The sequence below is a fragment of the Teleopsis dalmanni genome, chromosome 2 (assembly GCF_002237135.1).
Source record: "Teleopsis dalmanni isolate 2A chromosome 2, ASM223713v2, whole genome shotgun sequence".
NCBI classification, from domain to species: Eukaryota; Metazoa; Arthropoda; class Insecta; order Diptera; family Diopsidae; genus Teleopsis; species Teleopsis dalmanni.
In genome coordinates this window covers 20957876-20984050 of record NC_051847.1, presented here as the reverse complement: position 1 = coordinate 20984050, position 26175 = coordinate 20957876, and the positions used below count along the sequence as shown (strand labels likewise).

Below are 26175 nucleotides of genomic sequence, written 5' to 3'. Positions count from 1 at the left end.
AAGCGTGCAGTACAACCAAATAGTTTATAATATGAGTGATGGATAAACAAACAAAGATCTTTTTTATTACCAGATGGATCAAATAGCTAACAGTAAATAAAAATAGAGACTTAAAATAACTCATAGTTTTTTATTTTACTTTCAATTAGAAAAATAATGGAAATTCAAATATCATAAGCATTGCTTATGGAATCAATGTTAAACTATATTTATTCAACAGTTCTTCCCACACTTGTTAAACAAAGCTTGATATTAGATCCACTTTTCAGTACAACATACATACATGTACTTTTGTATAATATTTTAAAATCATCTTCAAAACAACTGAAAACATTTGTAGGAAAAAATTATTGGTGAACCCATGGGTGTGAAGTACGTTCCCGGTTTACTTTAGTGAAACATACAGATGTATATTCATGCTGATTAAATATATGATCTTTATGATTTAGAAGCTGATGGCTTCAATGATCTGCAAAGTGACTTTAAACACGATTCAAATATTCTGAGAAACCTCAGAGTTTACTTAGGTAGAGTATTGAAAATGTGTATAAATGTAGATATTAAGTATTGCATTGTACTATTGTAATAGTTGGAGGTTCTATGCTTCATGAGAAAAAGAGAACTGCAGTAAGTTAGTAAGTAATTGTAAAAAATAATTCGCTAATATTAAATAAAAATTGGCAATTATCAATTACATATAACTTTCTAAAATATCAGAGAGACTCAAATTTTCAAGAGACTGAAATTCAGAGTCAGAGTCAGAGACGCTCAAATTCGACAGAGTACGAGCTCAACATACATATAACTTTCTAAAATATCAGAGAGACTCAAATTTTCAAGAGACTGAAATTCAGAGTCAGAGTCAGAGACACTCAAATTCGACAAAGTACGAGCTCAACCTTTGGTACTTGCAGTCTCAAAAAATTATTTACGAATAATAAAATATAAGAAATAATTCTAAGACCACTAAAGATGGGTATACGGCAATACTCAAAGCAGCTATGGCATGGTCAGCCAAATATTCAATTAATTAAAAAAATAATAAAAAAATTTTTGTTGTTGTAATTTCACTACTATTCACTAATACTATTGGAAAAAAATAGTTTAAATTAAGAATTTAGTTTTTTTTGTATAATTTTTTATATATATTATAATTTTTACAATTGAACATAATCTATATAAAATTATTTTATTGTATACATATATTGCAATACATATGATATTGTGTGCCTATTATATTCAATTTTATTTAATCATATATGAAAATTTTTAAAAAAAAAATTTATACAGAATAATCATACATACAAGACCCGCCAAAACTTGTAGTAACTACATAACATAGTTCATAAGTTATATTTGTACTCAGTCAATATTTGAACTTCTGGTATGTATGTCAAAATTGTATATAAGTCTATTAACAGCAGAATTAATAGCCGGATTAATGCAATAAAAAATGTGTGTTTCTATGAAATATTTGTTTTAAACAATTTTCGTATTTGTAGAGTCAATATTTGAACTTCTGGAATTGTAGTCCGTAAGTATATTGGAGACGTGTCTATTTATATTAATTTTTTATAAACTATTTTAATATAGATTTTCTATTAAAAATCAATTTAATTTTACTTAACATGTTTTGCTTTGGAAATTTAGTAATGGGGTTGTATATTCATATATAGTATATTCAATGAATATACTATCTTTTAGTCCTAAGACACATCTACATCTACAACACCTTCTTTGGTTGGCATATAAAAGATTAGATAATTTTTGAAAAAAATTTCTATGAAGGTTGGTAGTTAATATTAAAAATAATTTCAAAAGAAAAATATATACATTTAAAACAAAATCACTATATAGTTTCTTTCGATGAAGAGAAGAATGTAACACAAGCTTGAGAAAAGATATGGGTTATTTATGCTACAGGCATAAACACAATCTAACGCACTCGTAACGGAGATGCGAGTGAGTTAGTGAGTTACTTTTTAAAGGATCGATTAAAGGATCAGTTATAACAGATCTTCTTGAAGAGCATCTTATGCTTTATTAAATATCCTAAATGTTTTGAATACTTCACCTTTTATGAAGCGACATAATAGATCAATTGACTCAAATGTATATCCTTAGTGTAACCATTAGAATGTAAGCTAATCTATGGTGTCAACTTCATATGTTAAACCTTTGCAAAAACTACATGCCTTAAAGGAGAACAAGCTCAAGTTGCTTATATGGAACAGATCCATTATGATACATTAATAACAATGTTTTAATGACTATTATAAAATATATAGAACAATTTGGTTTTTAAATTTCAATAAAAAAATTTTATAAATGCATATAAATTATAATATCAGCCTAGTATTATATCACCATATTAATTAAATAAGGGTGCTAACTTTCTAGCGATACAAATAGTCCTAACCATTCAATCTAATAATCTAGAAATTATTTATTATTTTGTTATTTTAGGTTTTAATTAACCTCTTCCAAGCCATGTGCTTCAACTCCCAAAAAATATCTTAAGTTATATTTCGATGAGCTGTATTTAGATGTCCTCATTTTCGTCCTTTACAACCATGGCTCTAGTGACTCTAGTCACAGAAACTACCACTAGTCCATCGTTCGCATTCGCGCAATAACCCTGCCTCTCCACCTACTCTTCATCTACCTGCACCATGCCCAACTTTTCTGACTTAGATAAAAAAACTCCACTAAGTATTAAGCCTCTCGCTCTTGCATAAAACAAGAGATATTCTATATACAATACTATGTTTGCTGGTGAAAGGGACATCTGAATGAATAGATGTTATCCTATAGCTCAGGACTATTTAATACCAAATTGAAGCAATTCCATGACGCCGTATGGTCAATTCTGTATACAACAGTAAGTTTGCTGGTGAAAGAGACACCCGAATAAATAGGTGTAATGCTACAGCTCCGACTTATTTAATACCAAATGTTAACAATTTCGAAACACATTCTTCTATATATCTCCAATATACAAATCAATTAAGTTCTTCGCGTTATTACTTCTTAATCTGTTTGTAAAATATCTTTAAAACATTTTTTAACTTACTCTTCTATATATATGTATTTTAATAAGTATTAAAAGTATAAATAATGCCCTAAAAATGTGTACTGATTTATCAATTAAAAATATGAGGAACACAACAGCTTACAATAAGTTCATCGCACGTGTCAGACGTGCCCCATTGTAATACCGTTTACTTCTCTTATTAGATAAAAAGTTGTAATTGCTGTGCCCTTTTTTATCGATTATTTATGACTGAACATGCAATGGGCATTAATAATAACGGCTAGAGATATGAAAATGAGATACTTAACTTGTCTTATATTATGTTTTGTATGTTTATATTATGTATTATTCCGTTAAGTAAAATATCTTCAAATGAAAGCACATACTTCAAATGTTGTTCTAGAAAATGGTTATTCTCTAAGAGCGTTTATATATAGAAACCTTCAATATAGAAATCAGGCTAATACTTGTGTTTATTGGGTGTCCAATGAATATATGGGTGTTCAATTCCGTTCAATGTATATATAAATACATGGGTGCCAAATTCTTAAGGCACTCTTACGTACATCAAACCTCTTCTCAAAGGAAGAAAGAAAGGTTAGATTGCAAATATATGGATGCCCTATTATTAAATCACTCTATAACTTTTCTAATTTAGATTACAACTAAGAGCTTACGTTCATCAATCCTTTTCTCGACGGAAGGAAGAAAGGTTACAATGCATGTATATAGATGCCCAATTCTTAAATCACTCTATAACTTTTCCAATTTAGATATCAATTAAGAGCTTACGTTCATCAATCCTCTTCTCGAAGAAAGGAAGAAAGGTTACAATGCATTTGACAACTAAAAATATTTTCTTCCTAATTGAGAAACATCCACTTTATTTCACTTTCCTATCTACTCCATTTTAATTCCATTTAGTTCTTTATTATTTATTAAAAATTTAAAAAGTTTGATTTAATCTAGAAATACAGAACTCTATAATAAATAACTAGCAATAGTGTGAAATAGAAGTGAATTCGATTATTATCAGTTTAAGTTAACTAATGAAGCATTCTTAGAAACTTATAGATTTATTATGCTTATAATGTATCTATATCTATATGACAATTCATTTACGGTTAATATGAAATGAGCTATAATGTAATAATAAAATTAATTAATTAAAATTAATTAAAAAGCCTTTTAGTAAAGTTTTGATTTTTTAAGTAGTTATGCACTCTAAGAATACACTGCGAACATGATTTACAGGGATTGTAAAGAAGCAGACCCGATCTAGCTATATGTCGTGACATAATCCGGTATCCTGTGAGAGCCGACACTATTTTGAATAACTTTAGCTATTTACTTTGAGAATGCACTGGTATTAACAACGTTTATTTTTACTATATTATTTTTACTACTAGTTTTACTTTTACTACTTGAAGAACCGATATTTAAACAATAGTTATTAGAAAGTATATAAAAAAGGAGTTGAAATATAAAATTATATCGAATAGATGAATTTTTTCGTACTTACTTTTTCATATTTAATTAATTGTTTAAATTTTTATTAATTATTTTATTTTAATTATCTTAAAATCTTAACTTTATTCTTTAATAGCTTATCACTTATTTTGGTATCAAAAATGATCTTTGTATGTTTTAGGACAATACTGTATATTGTGTTAGAAATACAATTATTTTATTAATATATTTATTTTAGCAGATAATATTTATTGAATAGCCTAATTTGGGAACACCGAAGAACTGAATCACTTCACGTCTTATATAAAACTGTCTGCAGTATTATTCAAAAATGTTTGTTATGTTAAGTAGATATATTTCTTATGCAAATGCAGGTGTTTTGCTATAACGACTATACTATATAGCGGTGTGTAAAGAAATACTACTAAGATGTAGAGAACATTGTATTTTAAACGTAGTACCTTCTATTAAATTTTGGCACACATAGATAAGTTCTTTCATTTTACATATATAAACATTTATATAGAGATATCATAGCAATTTGTAGAAAAATATAGTTCTGAGGAGTAATAAAGATTAATGTTGTTTGATATAAAAAATAAGATATAATTTAGCCACAATTGCGGAAGAAATTCTAAAATATTGTAGTTAAATATATAAGAAAATAAATAAATAATTTTCTCAACTTGTAATTATTTAGATATTATTTTTTAATTATTTAAAAATCATTTAAAAGAATTTATAATTTATGACAAAAGAAGTTTAATCTTTATTTGAAGTACATAAAGCCATTTGAAGGTACTGATACAATACCGGTAGTAGTTAAATTAACAACAGAAATACTCAAGATTAGCGCTTATCAATGAACCTAGAAATAAGTAACCATATCTATTCTAACAGTACACGCATCGCACATCGTCAAAAAACCTCTATATCACACAATAGAAACATAGAAACAGCTTCTATGAATGAAATTCTATTTGATATCCATAAGACTGACACACACGCAGTCTCGTAGTCGTAATTCAAAAATATTAAGAAACATTAATTTGAAGTTCCTATGGAATGTATAGAAACTTATGTATTAGATATACATATAGATTAATAATGTTTTTAATATAGCAACTATATAGTATACCGCTATATAGGAAGTTATATATTAGATATTTACAATAATATTTTTTTATATATTTTATATCCGGGTACAGGTCACCCTTTTGTTAAAATTAAAATCAAAAGTTTGTTTAATATATTTTAATATATTCTATATTTCGACTCGCCTTGAGAGTCATCATCAGGATCAGAATCTAAAATTAATAAACATAAATTGATATTAATAAAATCTATATCGAAACCTCATGTTCTTGATTCTGTTGTCTATATTGCACAAATTTAAAAATTTAAATTTCAAAATTTATTATAGATTTAATTAGAATTAATAAAAATACATTTTCAAGAATGAACATATATAATATAAAATTTTGAAGACATTTATTTACTTATCTTAATCTGATCAATATTAGAAATTATTTTTCTTAAACTAAATAAACTATAACCTAACCTAAATCCAGAAAGACCGAATGCCATTCGGCATTTGTAGGTATATATTGAATATACAAGCATAGCAGTTAATAATAGCAATAAATATTAATTTAAACAATTAGATATAGGCAAACAAATGTCCACAGATGACTTTAAATCCCTCAAACGTAATTTAACATTACTACTTGTATCAATGTTCTAATAGAAGTGTTATACTAATTAAATATATATAGCGAACGGAAAGAGTAGTGCTATCTTTTCTATCTAACTCAAGTGGTTTGAACTTTCCAAATCTTTTTTTGATAGAAAAAACCATAATTTATCTGAGGATGCAAAGAAATACTGTTAACTGAGATATATATTAAGAAGAAAGTAAATAGTTATCGTATTTTTTATTTTTATCATATTTATTTTTATAACTAAAAATTATTATTTAAAAACCTAAGCATTAGGAGTAATCGCAGCAGGTCGCTGCTTACACTTGCCTTCAGAACATATTTTCATATAATTTTGATATATATACAAGAAATTAGGTTCCTTATTATTGGGACCCACTTTATAATCACAGAAATATTGAAACTCCTTCACGTCTTCAATGCACCTTTTTAATTGTGAATTCTTATAAGTAAACCAACTGTATATAGTTTGTAGAGGTATCTGAAGACGTTCGCGCACAATACCAGTCATCCAAATATCATCAATCCAAAAGAATGGAGTCTGTATGGCTTCTTTTGCTAAACGAGCTGCAGTCAATGGATTCGTTATATAAAACCAACCAGCAACATAGAGTGGATAAGAATGTTTTGCATATTCATCATGTGTAACGTACCACTTTAATTTGGTATTTCGAGATGCTTTATTAGTAAGTACTTGACCAATTAACAATTCATCAGATATCGCAAGTTTCAAACTTATCCGAAAAAAGTTTTTTAGATAGTTTATTATATAGTATATATCATAAACAACATCATCATCCATATTAATGATAAATTTAGCATTTTTGCATTCAGAAGATGTCCAATCTAGACCCATCCACATTTTATAGCTTAAATTCTGATAGGTATCTTGAAAACTGCCCTGTACTAAATCACCGTAAGTATCGTGTTCAAGTTGTAGGGTTGTCTGATTAATGTTACTCATCATGGGTGCAACTTCACCGAGTAAAAATATACGTTGTAAGCCTAAATCTGCTAGTTCTTTTTGTGATTTAGATTGACGATGAGACATACGTTTCATTGTGTTATTTACAGTTGATTTTATCATAATTATAGCTGAAAAATGAAATAGGTATTATATTTTCTAACTGTTACCCAGAAAAGACTTACCTAGAAACTCTTTTTTGTGTTTTTGACAGTGGTTTGATTGTAGTAGGTACTGCAAACTCGTAAGATTGACTGGTTTAGATGTGTGGTTGCTAATATTGGCAGATATTCTCTTTGAATCAATTAGGTATAATGACTTCATATTATACTGATTCGACATTTGATTGATTACTGTAGTTAATAAGTAAACTATACAGTAAAGAATAACTCCATTACAAATAGTTATTAACAATAATTTAATTGATAAATATTTGTAAGTCTGCATGATCTGTAATGAGAAATATTATTGTATTAGTTTTAATAATTAAATCAGATTTATATTGAACTCCTCCATATATAAATACAAGAAACAAAATTATATATTAAATTCAAGGTGGAAGGGAGATATAGCTTATAATCCTTGCGCAAGTTAATGGGATATTAAGTCCACAGATATAAATTTTTTGATATAGTAATATTCTAAAGATAAGTTTCACAAAAATATTACATTCAAGATAGAGCTAAACGAACTTTGTAAGTAGACAACTTATTTCAAACTGAGTATAAGTAACACTGAAACTAATTCTAGTTAGAAATTTTAATTTATTTAGTTTGTATGAAAACATATTCTTTTCATTTTCAATATACTTTTATTGTATATTGAGCTAAATGCAATTAGCTCTATTTTTTCTATTTTGAAATTTTTATTCACAGAGTAGTTTTTTTAGCTCGAACCGAACAAAAATCAATCTGTATAATCATGTTATTCAAATTGTGAAAAATAGACTTCTCCAGTTATAAATTTTCTGAAGGATTTAAGGGATTTAAAAAGCGAATAGAAAAAGTTCAACACCTTGTACGTTTTATAGTAATTGTCTCCGTAATACTTTTTTCTCAATCGCTCTATCACTCTTTTTTTTCTCAATTTCTTTCTCTCTATTTTACCCTCTCTCTCCTCATATATTCATATGTGCACATGTACTTTCTTTTTATGCATTTCCTTTCTTTTCTTTTCTCACTAGAAGATAGGTTTTCAAGATATCTATCGAAATTGAAGCTATAAAACGTGGATGGGTTTACATTGGACAATTTCTAAATTCAAAAGTGCTAAATTTATTATCAATATGGATAATGACATTATATATACTATATATTACATATACTATATATTTAACTATTTTAAAAATTGTTGAAGTATAGTTCAGTATTTCCCACATCTGATGAGTTGATACTCGCTCACTCTTTCTGAAATCCTGAACATAAATGGTACATTTTACGTAATGAATATGTAAAAGACTTTGATCCACTCTGGAAAATTTTAGTTCTGGTTCAGATATAGCGCGTCGGTGAGACATTCGTGTTTCTATATTTTTAACAGCTGAAGTTATTATTATTATAGCTGGAAAGCGTAAGAGCTATTAAGTTCTATAAATTATATAAAAGACTTACCCAGAAACTCTTGCTCGTATATTTCGCAGTAGTTAAACTTCTGAATGTGTATGAACGCCTTGGTCAGAAGTATAGTTCATAATACCGGCAGATATAGTTTTTAAACCGATTAAATTCATTGATTTTATTTGGTAATCGGTTATCTTTGTTATTTGATATACTGTATAGAATAAACTAACTATATTGCATATAGTTATTAATATTAATATGGTACTCAGATGTGTGTATGTGTGCATGATCTAAAGGAATTATATATTTTAACTAACTATATTGCATATAGTTATTAATATTAATATGGTACTCAGATGTGTGTATGTGTGCATGATCTAAAGGAAAAATATATTTTATAATTTAATTAAATATTAATTTTTATTTAAATAACTGTCTATATATATATTTTTTAAAATTTTTAAACATAATGTTAAACATCATATCTGAACTGGGAGAAAGTATGCTTTACAGATGCTTGGAAAAACTATAAAATTTACGATATGTACCTAATCAAAAGATATATATGAATTTCATAGAATTCTTTCATAAAGCGGTATTTTTAAACGTACTAAACAAAAATTTTAAAAATTATTCACTTCTGACAACTTATCTCAAGCTGTATATTTGCAAAACTGACATAATGATCGATAAGAACATATTAGATATATTTGCTCTGCTAATATAAAAGTTGACTTTCTTCTAATTTGTGTGTTTTGTGCTATTTGAACAAATGTGCAATATTGAGAAAACCGTAAAAAGAATGCAAATAGATAGATCCATAAATAATTTTCAGATACTTTATCAGCAACGTGTATACATTAAAAATATCTAAACTAGTCCAACTTAACAGGAATATAGTTTAGTATGTATTTGCAAAGTGTATAAAATATTATGTGTGATTAAATATATAAAATATCATATGAATTCATCATATCATACAACAGATGTTCTCCACAATCTCGTTATGACTTCTATCCGTCGCGCAACGTCTTCATTTGATTAGACATTTGATTTTTAATGTAGAAACGCAAGAACGAAAATCATTGCTTTTGCCCTGAGCTAGAAAGGTAATATTCTGATGACTACAACTTGTGAGAAGAACTGTGATGTTATTTAGAGTTAATTTCAAACTGTTTAACAAATGATCCAAATCGAATTTTATTAAGAGAAATCCAAATTTTATGCCCAATGTACGATTAAACAATACTAGTTGACTACACTCGTTGTATTTCTACGGTATTGAATACAGGAGCCAGTGATTGTACCTTAATGGGGCGAAATACTATAGCGACGCATTCACCCAACGTCATTTTTGAGGTTTCTACTCACTGTAATCAGTGCCGGCTACTGTAGTTTAATCTTACGTTGACAGTTACTCAACAAGATAGAATCAGCATTATTTATATTAAATAAATAATCTCAATTTCAATATATTAGAACCCTTAGACAATTTTATTAAGAGTATTTTAAACATAAGTAACAAAAGTAGCACTATAAAAAAGCATTAACTTGTTCTATTATAGCACTTTTTTTAATTTTCTTATATGATAAAAAACTTCGTTAGAGATGAATGAATTGGATTCTAAGCATAAGTAGTTAAACTAATAAAAGTATCAATTTAGGGATATATTATCCCTACAGTTTGCTACAAAACATCAATATTTCTTTAAAAAATTCATTAGTAAACTCGACTTTAGTGTTGTTGTTGTAAATCGCGAAGATCTGTCAAGCAGATTACATGAAAGGAATAACAAATACGTGGACAGATGGACTATGATGCGGGAGATGTTGGTAGTATGAGAATGAAGAGATTGATTACGAACAAGATTGGATTGGGGATAGGACGGATTTTAATTGAAGTCAAACTTCAAATAAGTTCGGAGAAACCCAGGTGGAGAGACCAAGTCTTTTCAATGGAGCGGGTGCAAAAGAATCTCGGCTTTTCCATATTCAGGATAGTTGGAGGCTGTAAGTATAAACTTCATCCCAATTAATTTAGCGTCTGCACTTTGACAAGATTTTTATGTTCAAAAGCGAAGTCTAGCAAATGTATATACCAGCTTCTTATATTTTGCATTTGCCTAAAACTATGCAATAACATTTCTGAAGTACTCGCGAAACTGTGTAATTACCTGCAACACAACAAAAAATACATCTTTTACACTACACATACATTTTTATTTAGAGTTCTTATTAAAATCTTTAATTTTGATTTAAATGAAAAATAAAGCAAAATATATTAGAAAAATAAGAAAGTAAAATATAATCTGTTATAATAAACCAATTCGAAAATAAAAAAGGATATTACACTTATATAAATGCACATTGTTTGAAGTCATAGCAGAGTTACCTCCAACTTATAATCTTTAATAGCTTCACAGTTTCTGCGTGATTTCTGGCACAGCCTTGAATAAATCAGCAACTAAACCTACATCGGCTACTTGAAATATGGGTGCTTCTGGATCTTTATTAATAGCGACAATAGTCTTTGAATCCTTCATACCAGCTAAATGTTGAATGGCACCCGAAATACCAACGGCTACATATAATTCAGGTGCAACAATTTTGCCAGTCTGTCCAATTTGTAAATCATTCGGTACATAGCCAGCATCTACGGCTGCACGTGAAGCACCGACGGCCGCACCAAATTTATCAGCTAAATCGTAAAGCAATTTAAAGTTTTCACCATTCTTCAAGCCACGTCCTCCCGATATGATTACTTTGGCAGCTGTTAATTCTGGGCGATCTGATTTAGTTAGCTCTTGTGAAACAAATTCACTTAGTCCGCTAGCATAATCACCAGCTGGTGCTTGTTCAACGGCACCACTTCCACCGGTAGCAGCAGCAGGCGGAAAATTAGTACCACGCACAGTTATAACTTTAACTGGATCCTTTGCACGTAAAGTTAAAATGGCATTGCCCGCATAAATAGTGCGTACAAATGTGTCTTCTGACTTAACATCAATTATTTCCGATATAGGTGAAACATCCAATTTTGCAGCTACTCGTGGCAAAACATTTTTACCAAAGGCTGTAGCACCAGCCAAAATGTGTGTGAATTTGAATTGTGTTTGTGCTGCCAGCACAAGTGACGTTATTGACTCCGCAGTAAAACCTTTGAATGCAGCATTTTCAGCAACTAACACTTTAGCTACACCATCGACTTTTGACACAGCTTCAGAAGCCTAATTAAAAAAAAATCACTTATCATCATTAATATTAATAATATTGATTATATAATTATTTATACATACTGGACCACATTTAGTGCCTGCAACAAGTACTGTGACGTCACCACCGATCTTTTTCGCTGCTGAGATTGTATTTAATGTAATTGGATTGAGTACTTCATTATTGTGTTCTGCGACAACTAAGGTACTCTTGCAGCGTTGCAACTGTTATATAAATAAACATAAAATAAATTAATATATTTGGCATTTCAAGTACACGAGATAATAAAACTCACAATATTGCTGCGTATTAAATTTTTCGCACTAGAACTGAACATTTTATTAGCAAAAATTTTTAATTCCAATCACCTACAAAAGACTGCAAAAATATATAAAATCGTTACTTTATTAATTTAATTAATTAAATATTCATTGATAAATTACTTGACTTACCCAACAGTCTGTGATCGACACGAAAGTCCAAAAGTCACTTTAAAAATCTGACAGCTGCTCGAATGTTGAATTCGTTTTTCGTGGTGAGTTTCTGATCATACAGGCATACTATCCATATACATTACATATTATTAGTAATAATAAATAATAATAATAATTAGTAATAATTTATTACTAAACACTGATATACGATAGAATAAAAATATAATACTATCTTTTTTTTCTATATAAAAAGCATCTAAAGTTATAGTGTGAGATTTGAACTCAAGAACACTACGACTTAGAAAAACAAAACGGACAAAACAAGCGAATGGTAAACATTACAAAAACAGAAGATTTAGTGTTCAAACCATATATATATATATATCTAATGGGTGAGTGAATAAAAGATGATTAAGAGTAAACTCTGTGTAAGAGGTTATTGCAACCAAGATTGTAAAACAAAAAATAAGTGGGAAATGGCGCTCAAATATAGAGTTAGGAGTTGATAGAACTTGTGCTAATAATTCGTCAAACGGATCTAATAATATAATACCGCATTATTGATCAATTTTACGAATCATATTTAAGTGTCCATTCGGTACTGAAGACACATTTATTTCATTTGCATAGTATACAATAGTGGACACTTAAAGGTTATTTAACTTAAATTTGCATTGTAAAAATGTAATACTTTTAAAACCGCTACATGAGTCTAAAAATCATTTTTAAGAGCATTTATAAAAAATAAAAAACATTAAAAAAACTTATTTACGGTTGTTAACAGCTAACACCATTCTACTAGTACAATAAGTATGTATTAGAATAATCTAATTTAAAAATACTTTTAAAAATTATTATTAATTTCTTTCATTGTTTGAAAACATCAACAATTTTACTCATGCCGTGCCCGAGACACTCTACATAACATGGCCCATATATAACAAAATTTAATATTATTTTATATCTAATTTTTGTTATCAAAAGATTTTTCTGTATAGAAATACATATTTTCAATTGATTGGAATTTTATTCTGCAACACAAAAAGTGAACGTTTGATAAAACTATTACAAAATAAGACAGTGATATATATTTTTCTATTCCCAGAAGCAACCTTCTTATTTCTGTTCCACTTGGTTTTCACCATTTCTGCATATTGTCAACACTTGACAGCTGTCGCTGTCGAAGTATCAATACAGGTGCTCCTGTTTTCAACGTCTGCAAGCAGTAGTGTTATTAATTTGTTAATGTTTATAGTTTCGCTTTTATATTTATTTCAGTTTAGTTTTGTAGTACTAGTTTAGTTTTGTAGTTCTAGTTTAATTACATTTAATTTGTTTGTAAATACATTCGTCAATATGCCACGAAGGCGTATTCCTGAAAGGTAATTTGTGCTCTATTGTGTTCATATTTTTGTACTGTTATTTATAAAAACTTAATTTTTAGATGGTCCTGCTATAAACCCATCGGTAAACCTATTGAGGGCACTAGATTTTTTGCATTTAAAGTGCCTTTAGCAGAGGTAAGTTTATAACAAGAGATGTTTACAACAACTTGGAGCAACTGTTCTTCTGGTAGTTTTAATGTTTAAAATGTTCTAATTTCTGGACGATTCTGTTTTATAAATCTTTCTTTTTCGTGTAGTACTCCGCGATATTTGCTGTTTACTATTCAATTTTAATACAACGCTATTATTAAGTATGGCCGAAAGTTTGATAATGATCTTAAGTGGAAACAGCTTAAGTTGATTTTGACACCAAACGTAGATGACAACCATTTTCAGTAATTGAATGTTGTTTGCATGCAAGAATTAACAGCAATTTGGACGAGTGATTCTAGAATGTAGACCAGGCAGTTCTTGTAACCTATTCACTTTCATCGTGTTATTTCTTTCATGTAATCTGCATTACAGATTCCTGCGGGTTACACCAATAACAAGAATATATGGGTTAGAATAAAGTGTACGGATATTTTGCGAGTCTTATGTGGGTTAAGGAGAAAGGATGTGGTGTAGGATAGGCTTGGTGGTTATTAAAACTAGACACTTCCATGTAAAGTCACTAAACAATTGCACTAAAACTGATGTATGTTTGCAAAACACTTAAATAAATATATGATATGATGCGTAGCAGAAATGCACATTTTAGAAATTGATGTAGTTACCGTGAAAAATAACTATTTTGCATGCGGCTGTACTTTGATATAAGTTGGAGAGCTTACGGGAACATCGTTCATTTACCTGGCATGCGTCGAATATAAATTAATGCGCGACTTTAAAGAAATTACTGCATCATAGTAATTCTTATATCATTTGTCCGTATATAATTTTGACGCAAAAATTAACGGCCCCAACTGAAAGAAGATTTCTACTCAATTGTTGCAACAGTTACATATCTACTTCTACAGTGCATAACTAGGCATTGGTCACCTTATTATTTTTCTCCCACTATTACACCTTAGTTTTTGTATGAAAGTGGTAAGCACGCGTTAACTATCAGCGAATATTTGATCTAGTCAACATTTCTTTTGGACTACCATAAATCACATTATAAAGATTGATTTGTATTTGGTTAAGAGGCCTCAACCCTGCCATCGTATTCAGTATGTTTTTGTGCCCATTGAGATCTATTAAGCAGATAACATGAAAAGAATTACAAGGACGTATGTTTAGGTTAGGATGTCGATATGAGATGGTAGAGTTGGAGGGAATAGGTTTGTTTATGAGTAAGAATGAATTAGGTATCAGTACGTTGTTGTTACTCTAGTCCTACCGCTTCAACTAGTTGTCTTAATTTATGGAAATATTATTACCAAAAGATGCAGACTTAGTGTGTAGTTTAGATTACAAATTTAGTGTATGTTTGACTTATTAGAGATGCAATAATCTGTCGATTGGATTTTATATTGGGTTTTGTAAACAATTAAAATATTACGGTCACTTATTGATAAATTGAAACCACTGTCAACTTTTCTTTTATAATGTCTAACAATAACAAAGTCGCCGATAGTAAATTAAATAAAAATTGAATTTAGTTGTTTTGTCTTTACAACTACGATTGTGAATAGAGCAGAGTTGAGGATGCTGGCAATTAATCTAACTATATCACTATGACCTGCGCTACCATCTCCATGAGCTGAGACTGTCTAAGAAAACAATGTCGTCTATGCATGGAAGACTTATACTCATTCTTTGTGACTATCTGACTTTGATTTGAGTCAGAAGAAGAATGTTGAAAAGGAAGTTCTTATTCACGTCTTTTGATAGAAAATCCTTAACAAAAGAGATTCCGACCACCATTCAGAGCGATGACAAACATAGCAGAATAGTGTCGCGAAGCATTTTATCGTTGAGTGCCTAGACATTTGTGGGGTTCATATTTTATTATATTAATATGTTTAATGTAAATATATGTTGATTTTAAATATCAAGATTTGTGCTATAAATATCAATATAGTCAAATTTTTCGATAGAATTATTATAGAAAAATTAATATAAATTAATCTAGGATCCGAAACAACTTAAAATAGCACAACTTTTTAAACTAGTCTTCTTCCGTTTTATTGTCAATCAGTGACACTTTAGAAAAAATTTATATGAAGGCAGTCAGTATCCTTCAAGGAATAACCGGTTATTTGCTATTTTAGTAAAAATCGTGCGATCTCACAACAATTGATTGATGTTAAACGGAGCGATGTATCATGGCAAGCATCACAACCACAACTACCTCAAAACGAAAACATAAAATTGACCACCAGGATGGAACTTTGTGTTAATTTTTGCTTAGTTTTTTCTCCAATGCTTTTTTTGTTATCTTTTATTGGTTCATAATTATGCATGAAAGTGGCAACTGACATGTACTTTTGCTTGTACGCTTCACGAAATGAACGAGTACACGAATATCGACCGTCTTGCATCACTAGGTCAAGCACAAAAGGACCACACGTATGCTCTCCGGTACATGAGAGTAGGCGCCGTAGCGCGATATTTAATATTAATATGAATTTAAAATTAAATTGTTTTACTTAATTAAATAATGTTGGACTGGACAGTGCCTATGTGTTGTGGGGATTGTAAATATTCAGTTTGCCTTCTTATAATTTTTGATTTTGTTTACATTTTTCGTTTTGGCTTCATGGGAGGTTTAACAATATTTTATTTGTTTTTATGTAAAAATATTTTAAAATCCAAACTAATTATACCTTATGGGCAGGGCAAGACATAAACGTACCTTACTTACTTTGTATGCATTTTATTAATAAAGTAATTTAAAGGAGAACTGGCAGATATGTCATCTAAATAGCTTGGAATACGCATATAATTGTTTTATTTTTTTTTATGAAGTTAAGAATATTTGTTTAGTTTGAATATACGCGGCAGTTTAATAATTTAGTGATTTTGAAAATGAAAGTAATTTTTTTGGGCAAAAAAAGTTTTATCTCTTCTTATAATCCCCTTTTAACTCAATATATTCCGAGAGTATTTATCCGTTCCAAATAACAGGCTACTTCGAGGTGCTCAAATAAGACTTTATTTCAGTGATACCATCTTCATTTCACCTAAATTTCTTACTCTCGAGCTATTTTGTCCGGTTCGCAAACAGAAAATTGTCATATGGGACTAAATCTAGAAACTATTCTGGATGGAGTTCAATTTATGACCTTTTGTTATTGCGATTGTACACGTGTGATCCTTGATGGAAAAGTATTTTGTTCATATATTGTAAAGTATTTAATTTATTGTTTATTGTTTGTTATTTAAAACTAAATTTGTAAATAGATTCCTGTATAAATGATCGGCTGATATATTTTCAAGAGCAAGAGTAATAATACCCCGTCCTGAAGAAGAAGTCAAACAAAATATGAAACATTGACGATATTATTTATATACGCTATTAAAATAATATAAAAAATAAAATTTTTGTTGTTGTAGTTTACCACTGTTCGAAAAACCTCTATACGCCTCTATTATTTTTTTTTTTTAATTTCATTTACAGTTGTATTTTTATTTATCAATTAAAAATAACTAAAAAAGTGAACTCACAACTGCTTTTAAAATTATTTTTTTTCGTCAAATACATTTGTTTTAATTTCAAATCGGTGTGGAATCTGGTGAACAGCTCTAAATAATATTCGCCAGTGATAGTTTTAGTTCTTTTAAGGTCATCAATATAAAAGATTCCAAATGCATCTCAAAAATTGTGGTCATGACATTGTTTGCTACAAAATCCATCTCAAGAAATTCAAGAACTTTTATGGATTACAAATTATATTGCTTTGAAATGCTCCAATGGTTTCAGTTTTGATCAAGCAATGATGTTTCTTTGAGATGCCCACAGCCTCAGCAAACAGGTAGATCCTCACTCCCCGATCCTCTACCACTATATTGTGTGGTTTTCAGGGACGATTTGTAGCGTGACAGCATATTTAGGTGAACTGAATATAGTTGATACCACCATAACGGGAGTTAATTAGCCAGTCCTTAATCATTGAAATTGATGGTTTGTGATATTAAAAGTGTTATGATTAAGGGTTTTCTTAAAAATAAAATTTTTTCTTTGGTGAATTGCATTTCTGTTAATTTTGAGACAACTTAGGACGTGTGCGAGATAGGCTAAGTTGATACTAAACCAAATGGGAAGTTTTTGGGATTTTTTGCACTGCACACATTTAACCATTTATCAACACGTATCGACACATCACTACATTATCGGCACAATTTAGAATTTCCCTCATTTAGAATGCAACTTAGCCTAACTCGCACACGTCCTTAATCGGGTTTCATACATTTTCTTTCCGTATAATAAACAATGTTACGAACAATAATACTTTCCATCGAAATACACTTTATACATACATATTAATAAAATATTATACTATAATTCTATTGTATGTCCGTATTTTCAACCTAAGAGTATTTATAATCTTATTTGATAAATTTAGGACGTGTGCGATTTAGGCTAAGTTGATGCTAAACCAAATGGGAGATTTTATGGGATTTTGTACACTGCACATATTTAGCCATTTATCAACACGTACCGACACATCACTACATTATCGGCACAACTTAGAATTTCCCTCATTTAGAACGCAACTTAGCCCAACTCGCACACGACCTTAGTCCAACTCGTACACGTCCTTAATTTATATTTTGTTGTTATTTCCTATTAATTACTTGCTATAAAAATAGTAATACTTTTTTTTTTATCTTTTAGGCGCAGAACAGAAACGTAGAGGATGTAGAGAAGCGCTTAGACTGCCAGATGATTTTGAATAGTGTTCCTAATATAGGCCTGGTTATAGATCTGACCAATACACTGCGTTATTATAAGCCTGAAGTAAAATATTTTGAAACATAAAAAAATATAAATAACTAATAATTTTTTTTATTTAAAGGAATTTTTAAGTAAAGGTGTTGAGCACCACAAAATTTTCACCGAAGGGCATGTTGTACCATCACAGAAAGTTATTAACGAGTAAGGATTTTGTTTCATTTCATTAAATTCAAGTATTATTTATATTGCTTTTTAGATTTCACGAAGTGGTTAAAACTTTTTTAAACAATAATTCTGATAATGGTAAGTCATTTATCAAGAATATGTAATATTATTATACTGTAGATACACGAAATACTAACGGATAATATGTTCGCCAGTGTTAAACATTCTATTTGTTATAGATGTATATATAGGATCTACCTTAAAAAACTTTATTTTCTATTGTTCATGTTGTCCCACGACCAAGAAAATGGTTGCTGTTGATCCTTTGTTCGAGTCAGCGCAACTGGGCACTTTTACTCTTTGATAGCTGCGGGTACTACAGGGTCCCACCCATCTCATTGACTAATTTATGTATTTATGTATTATGTATTGCTTCACGATTATTCAGTGATTGATCTAAGATCAGCGTACCTCCCCGTGCGGAGAGTGATTACTCTAAGATTAGATAATGGTAAGTAGGATAGCCTGTCAATTTTCGCATATAACTTCAGGGCTCTGTCCCTTATGTATTTTTTGATCGGGTCTATTCTTAGGTCTCTTAGCATGTTGTTTGTGTAGTACCAAGACACAAAGGATTAGGATTGGTTAGTAGAAGATAAACGATTTAAGAAGGTAGACCTATCGTTCCTGGATCGAAAATCTGTTTTAAGTATTTTTTTATTTTATATAACGTATTTATTATTATAACCTTCGGAATATAGATCTACGTTCTACGATTTGAGATCCATATAACTTGTTTAGTATATTATTCTTTAATTTTTAAGAGATTTAGTACAAAGAATATGAAAGAATACAATTAAAAACAAAAAAATTTTAGTAAATTGGATATACTAGAACTAGAGTTTACGAGTTTTACTTCATCGAAAAATCTAAACAAATATGAACTTATTGACATTTAGTTTTAAGTGAAAGAGTGATTCTAAGATATTGTCATTCACTAAGATGAATGGTTAAATTATATCTTATTGCTAAAATAATTGGAAGTAATTATTTAAAATGGGCACGATTAATATTCAATTTATCGGTTAAATGTTATACTGATCTAATCAGACTTAAATATATATCTGATTAACAAAGGAACGTAACAAAGGAAGTAGACGTCATTTTTTAATATGATATTAATAGAATGAATGATAAAGAATGAATGATAGAATATGACATGGAGAGAAAAGATATATACATAAAATATATAAATATATAAATTAAGCAAGTCTTAAGCAAGTTAAGATATCTTACCTTTTTATTGGAACGATGAAATTTGTAATATTGCAATTTAAATATAAGGTAATGAGGAATGTAGTGACGTTGGAGAGAAAATAGGATTCTTAGTTTTTGTGATTGCAAAACCCAAACATATATAAACTATTAGTAGTAGTATTTTAGCTTTATTTTACTTCATTTTATATATGTTGTATTAAATAGAAATTTATACCCATTATATATATAAAGCTTACATCTATGGCAATTTCGCCGTCTGCCGAAAATACCTATTCTTCCAACTTTGTAACTTTTTTAATATAAGAAGCACTCAGTGTTTTTGAACAGCCAGTATCGAATGGCCAGTTCTACATTTTGGGAACATTAGCCTACGATTCTCTAGTGGTTTGCATCACTCTTGTTGTCATTTCATAGCTCATAGACAAAGCGAACTAATTAGGTTTCATTAATGACTGCAAAATTTTATGAATTGCAACAGTATTAGTGTATGTGGTAAGATATTCATTGACTTAAATATGTTGCAAAATATAAATAATTTAATCAATTATATCTTCATTTTTCGTCTTGAAGTAAAATTCTTCCAAAGTCCGTAAATTCTGAATTTGCATAGTCACAATTTATGGATTTTACTTTCTAAATAAATAAAGCGGTTAGACTACACTTCTTTAAATTAAAACATAAATTCGTATTAAATTAGGAGAACCGATCCAAAAAACCAACTCGAAGTGAAGTTTATTGGCTCAGCGTGCATTAGACCTGTTAACATAATTTTTGATTAGCGAACTTGTACTTGCGGAGCGGTTAGTATGTTATGTATGCGTATGCATGACTGTAAGTAAATTCGGTTTGCTCAATGTGGAGTATCCAAAATCAAGTTAGCATACATACCGACACATGAAATCTAACTGCATTGCACTGAGGTGAGGAGTTTTTTATCTTGTTAAACATCTAATGTTACTGATACAAGATCCGATAAGATATTTCAATTTGTTATTTTTGCTGTTTACATTGCAGATTTTTTTTTCGACACAGAACAAAAAAACTACAAATAATAATTTATTTAATTTAAATATTTGAAGGATTTTAAATGGTTCATAAACTGATAGAAATTTTAAACGATAAATGTTGATGATAATGATTATTTGTTGATTTATAATTATAATTGGTCTAATACAAATATGAAGTCTGTTTCTTGCACAAATCATGAATATAAGTAATTCTGTTATTATTGTCTCATTGTTATTACTTCACTGTGATTCTGGTTCATCAAAAACGATATGGAACAGAGAAGATGATCCTCAAATATCTCATCCTTGTTAACATAGTCTGCAGTTTTCATTTGTGGTTCTTTTTGAAGTGCCGCTTTCATACAAATTAGTAATCTTCGTAGCTTCGGTGGTACTGTGGACGATAATATTGATATATTTGTAATTCCATAAATTAAATAAATATAAAGCAGTTATCTGTTACTCTGGTAGATGATGGGTAGAACAAAAGTATTGAAAGCCACAAATCTACAGCATTTGAGTTACAACTGCTCAAAAAATAATAACAAATCAGTCGTTGCGGTGGTCTTGTCATTACATCGATTGGATGATGGTGGCGATGGCAATGTCTTCAATGAAACCACCAGCGCTTAAATGGCTGACGAAAATAAATCTCAATAGGCCACAACATCAAGAAAAGTGTTATCATCAAAAACTGTTGAATATGATTTTTAAATCGAACAAGGCTAATAGCTTGTCGTTCGGTACAGTTATGGAGAATATATTTGGTTTAACACATAAATCAACATAAGTCTAGTATATATTTTTTTTGATCAATTAAAGAAATTAACAAATTAATTTATATAATAAACAAAAGTACTTTGAACAAGTTTGCCAATATTATGTATGTTAAATTTTATATTTAGAACATTTGGATGTGGGCTTAATTATTTTATGGAATTTAGCGAACATTTCAACGAAATAGTAGACATGAAATAAATATTTAAGTGAACTATGTTGTGTTACGGTAACACAGATTGTTTCTCCATAGTTTGAGGTGTCCTTTCCTTTAGTCCAGATCTGAATTTTGGCGGAAAGCTTGTCTAGCTTTTCTTTGGCTATTGATTATATGTATCTTAGGAACGGTGACGTAGCTGCTTCTGCAACCATCCTTATATTTTTCTGATTTGTTTTGCTTCCTTTTAATAATACTTTAAATGAAAGCGTTCTTTTTATTACCTATTTATAAAATACGACAGCAATCTGAAAAATTATAATGAGAAATGTGCATTATTATATAATGGACAATTCAAAATTGCAATTCAAAATTTAATTTTCCAAATAATTGTGTTTTAATATTTTAATTTCATCCTTAAGAGGATTTTTTTAAATTTTTTCTGAAATTTTTTTTTTTAATTTTCAAACATATTGTCTGAACTTGGTAAGAGACCACATAAGTCATCAAATTAAAGTACATTTAGTGGATGAAAAACTATTTGATAAATATATGAATGAATCGGTTAAGATATGTTAAGAGTTTTGGGTGTTTTGACTAGACTTTTCTTTAGATCTTTCTTTTTAACTCAAAATGTAACAGTTAATACAGAGAATGGACACTCCACAGCCTTATGTACGACTTTTTTTATTGGAATTCATTTCTGCTTTTATTTTGAATAAGTCAAAAATATACTATATTATATATTTCTGTATTTAAATTTATGGATGAAAACATTAAACCTATTAAACGAAGGTCTCTGTACTCAGTTCTAGCTTCACATTTCTTTTTTGATCTTATATATTATATAGGATTATATAGACATTATATTAAAATTAGAAAAACAAAAATGAAGTTAGAAGTTAGAACTTATAGAATATATATATACGTATATAGTGACAAACAACAAATATGTTATTGTTAATTTTGACAATGCTTTACGAATTTCTTTAAATCAATAACAAAAAAAATAAGTAATAATAAAACATACGTATATACATATATATTATTAATATATATATTATATAATATATAATAGTAATAATATATAACGTATATATATACTAGGGCTTTAATGTGTAGTGTGACCAAATAGTCGTGGTATACTGATTCGTACGCAGTTCATACCTCAAGTCATATGCGTAGATGTTCATATTACGCAGGCGAGAGTGCACCTTCAAACCGCTGTTCTTCATTTAAAAAAATACTGATTTGTTGTTTTTGTTTAGTTGTTTTTTATTTAATTTTTTTTTTTTTTTTGTGATTTTTTGGCTGCTGTGCTGCTGACATGTTTTGAAAATTTATTGCCAATGTTATGTGTTGTTACCAATGTTGGACTGTACGTAGATTTGACTCCTGCCATTGGCTATTTTCGAAATTGCTTTGCCATTTCTGCTGCGAGCCATGTCGTATCTTAACCCCTCTGCCGTCCTGCTGCTTTTGCTATTAAAACTGCATTTCTCTGTAGGATCGATCGCAGGCATTCGGTCGGTGTGGGTGTTGACATATATTTGCGGTTTAATTTTTAGAGTCCAATTTTGTGGTGTTTTTGAAATGAAATCTTCGGTTTCGCAAAATTAAAAAGAGACGAAGAAACAGAAGAAGAAGAAGAACAACATCAAAGATACTTTTCAATTGCTTTTAACTTAACTGTTTATTAACTTTGCTGATATTTTCGCCACATATGGTTTTTATGTTTATAACTTGTATTCGTGGTTGTAGCGTTTGAAATTGAAATTAAATTTATGCTCGGTACAGATAGTATGGAATTTTGTGGTTTACTTTGGCGGGTGTTAAATAATTGCATATCGAAACTTCATTCGATAACCGAAAATATGACAAAAATGCCATAGCTGAAGGCCTAATCATAAGACATTTCCATAAATTCATAAGCAATTTTTTCTTTAATCGTGTTTTAAGCTTATATTGAACGATTTCAGAAGTGCATATACTACACATATATATATATATATGTAAATACATACCAAATTTCAAATTCAAACAGATATGTTCAACATATTCAATACTTTTTAATATACATACATAATCACTATTGCATAATGAAGTGGCATAGTCAGGATTGTGTCGAGGAGAGGATATATAACAAATTATATTTTTTTATAAATCATAGTCAAGAGAGGGATGTGTTCCCTAAAATTCTCTGGATACGCCACTGGCTTAATGAAACTGTATTTTTGTTTATCTATATTTTCTTTAAAGAAATGGTCGTTGTTGCGATAATTTGTGGTAGGACCCTACAAGTCCCAGGAATATTGTCCTACTGGTCATACTTCGCGTTTAGTTTGTCATATACCTTAGTTTTTGAAAATCGATGATATTTATGTACCATTATCTGTAGATCACTTTAAGTATCAATTTAGTCACATTTATGAATAAGCAAACTTTACGTTAGACTTTTGTTTTTAGTATATACCTTTTGACACCAAGTATATTTTAAGTTTTTGTCACAAAATTGTTTTTATTCCTGTTCCAAGCATGTTAGCTACCTTTAATTTCCTTATTGATTGGATAATTGCTCATCTTAATAGTAGCAATATTGTTATAAATGATATTATTTATTTAGAAGTCGTTATATGTTACAGAACTACGATAAAGTCTCGCCTCCAAAATTCCTATCAATAATATATTTACTGATTTACGAAAAAAATTTTACAAGCTTATAATATTAGAGAGTCTTGTGATCTGTTATGAGATCCTATTACAGGTAATTGCAATGTAGATGTGTTTGTCAGACAAGTACACTTAGCAACAAATATGGAATATGCTTAAGCAAGCGGTTGTTGTAATCCAAGAAATAGAAGGATTAATGATATGTAGATATATGTTCATGAGTCGGTTCCGCTTAAATATAAAAAATGTAAGTGATAATCATGAAGTTGTTTCATAAAAATGTCAGCCATATTGTGGGTTATGTGCACTGCCGGCTAAAACCATACTATAAGATAAAATGCCGCCTTGAGTTATTCTTGCCATAGCTGTGAGGAAGATGAATAAAGTACTTCACATTTTTCGTTTATTACTGCTCAGAACATGCGCACTACCCGAACTTAGTAAGCTCTCTGAAAGAGCATTTTTGGCACTTTTAAAAGTTTACAATGCTTTTAAAACTGTATTGTATGCGGTATTTGAGATTTTAATGGATCCATTAAAATCAGTAGATATAATAGACATAGCATGACAGACATGAACATTTTGCTATGATCTAAATTTTTATTGCTTCTTATTAGTAGATCAGTTGGATTGACGTCTTCTGATTTTTAGTATTTTTTGGAACTTTTTACAATTTTGTTAATTTTTTTATATATATTTTTGAAATTTTATTATGTTTATATTACCATTTTTTATGCTTTGAAGTTGTACTCACTCAAAATATTAATTTTTGATTTATTACAGAAAAAATAATAGGTGTACATTGCACACATGGGGTAAATCGTACGGGATTTTTGTTGTGTCATTATATGGTGAAAAATCTATCTGTGAAATCGGCGGAAGCTATAAAAAGTAAGTGTGTTGTTTTTCAAAAGAGTTTTAAAAACTTTCTAATTTTGAAATGCGCAGAATTTGGAGAGGCACGTGGACATAGTATAGAACGTAAAAATTATATCCGAGCTTTACATGAGTTAGAGTCTTCTGACGTCTCAACAAAATACAAAAAGAATGTAAATATAAAATCAAGTGTACATGAATATAAAAATGTAACTCAATATAGAGATCAAGTTAATAATGAAAGATTTAATTCACGGTATGGTAATGTAGAGGGTTATTATAGACATTATGGTAATTTTAAGTGTAATAATAGATATAATCAAAGTCGTAGAAATGTTCAAAATCAATATAGTTATCAATCATTTGCGAGAAGATTCAGAAATAATCAGGAATATAACCGTAATCCTTATGTTTACAGCAATTCAAGTACCTATAATAGACCGCAAGACGAAGTATTTTATAACGATGATTTTTTATGAACCCGTTTAAAACGAATTTTCTGCTAAATCAAGTTAATTAAAAAAGCGCTCAGCTTATTTGAATAATTAATTATTTTATTTATTTTTTCACTAAAAACCAACTT

General features: G+C 29.3%; 3 protein-coding genes across 4 annotated transcripts; 1 reads left to right on the top strand and 2 right to left on the bottom strand.

Annotated features, from left to right (window-relative positions):
- Positions 1-6487: 6487 nt before the first annotated feature.
- On the bottom strand, positions 6488-7550 carry LOC119674078 (lactosylceramide 1,3-N-acetyl-beta-D-glucosaminyltransferase-like). The gene is made up of 2 exons (XM_038085202.1): positions 7372-7550; positions 6488-7317 (listed from the first exon to the last, which is right to left on the bottom strand). Exons 1-2 carry the CDS (start codon positions 7526-7528, stop codon positions 6488-6490), a joined length of 987 nt encoding a protein of 328 aa, XP_037941130.1. The 5' UTR covers positions 7529-7550.
- Positions 7551-10218: 2668 nt separating this feature from the next.
- On the bottom strand, positions 10219-12498 carry LOC119680237 (electron transfer flavoprotein subunit alpha, mitochondrial-like). The gene is made up of 5 exons (XM_038092955.1): positions 12411-12498; positions 12254-12336; positions 12042-12182; positions 11138-11972; positions 10219-10919 (listed from the first exon to the last, which is right to left on the bottom strand). The coding sequence occupies exons 2-4, from the start codon at positions 12293-12295 to the stop codon at positions 11163-11165; spliced, it is 993 nt and encodes a 330-aa protein (XP_037948883.1). The 5' UTR covers positions 12296-12336; positions 12411-12498; the 3' UTR covers positions 10219-10919; positions 11138-11162.
- Positions 12499-13603: 1105 nt separating this feature from the next.
- On the top strand, positions 13604-26167 carry LOC119680238 (RNA/RNP complex-1-interacting phosphatase-like). Of its 2 annotated transcripts, XM_038092957.1 has the most exons (8): positions 13604-13774; positions 13837-13912; positions 18603-18725; positions 18784-18863; positions 18919-18965; positions 25500-25607; positions 25665-25848; positions 25906-26167. In XM_038092957.1, exons 1-8 carry the CDS (start codon positions 13749-13751, stop codon positions 26069-26071), a joined length of 810 nt encoding a protein of 269 aa, XP_037948885.1. In that variant the 5' UTR covers positions 13604-13748; the 3' UTR covers positions 26072-26167. The 2 variants fall into 2 exon arrangements, with proteins under 2 accessions (XP_037948885.1, XP_037948884.1); XM_038092956.1 differs by having other exon boundaries at positions 25665-26167.
- Positions 26168-26175: the final 8 nt, after the last annotated feature.

Excerpts from the sequence above, each read along its gene's own strand:
- LOC119680238 (XM_038092956.1), top strand. The coding sequence starts at position 13,749 with ATGCCACGAAGGCGTATTCCTGAAAG. Across the intron at positions 18,726-18,783 it reads TGCGTTATTATAAGCCTGAA|GAATTTTTAAGTAAAGGTGT; the intron begins GTAAAATATTTT and ends TTTTATTTAAAG. Across the intron at positions 25,608-25,664 it reads ATCGGCGGAAGCTATAAAAA|AATTTGGAGAGGCACGTGGA; the intron begins GTAAGTGTGTTG and ends TGAAATGCGCAG.
- LOC119674078 (XM_038085202.1), bottom strand. The coding sequence starts at position 7,528 with ATGTCGAATCAGTATAATATGAAGTCATTATACCTAATTGATTCAAAG. Across the intron at positions 7,318-7,371 it reads ACACAAAAAAGAGTTTCTAG|CTATAATTATGATAAAATCA; the intron begins GTAAGTCTTTTC and ends TTCATTTTTCAG.
- LOC119680237 (XM_038092955.1), bottom strand. The coding sequence starts at position 12,295 with ATGTTCAGTTCTAGTGCGAAAAATTTAATACGCAGCAATATT. Across the intron at positions 12,183-12,253 it reads ATTTAATACGCAGCAATATT|TTGCAACGCTGCAAGAGTAC; the intron begins GTGAGTTTTATT and ends TTTATATAACAG. Across the intron at positions 11,973-12,041 it reads CAGGCACTAAATGTGGTCCA|GCTTCTGAAGCTGTGTCAAA; the intron begins GTATGTATAAAT and ends TTTTTTAATTAG.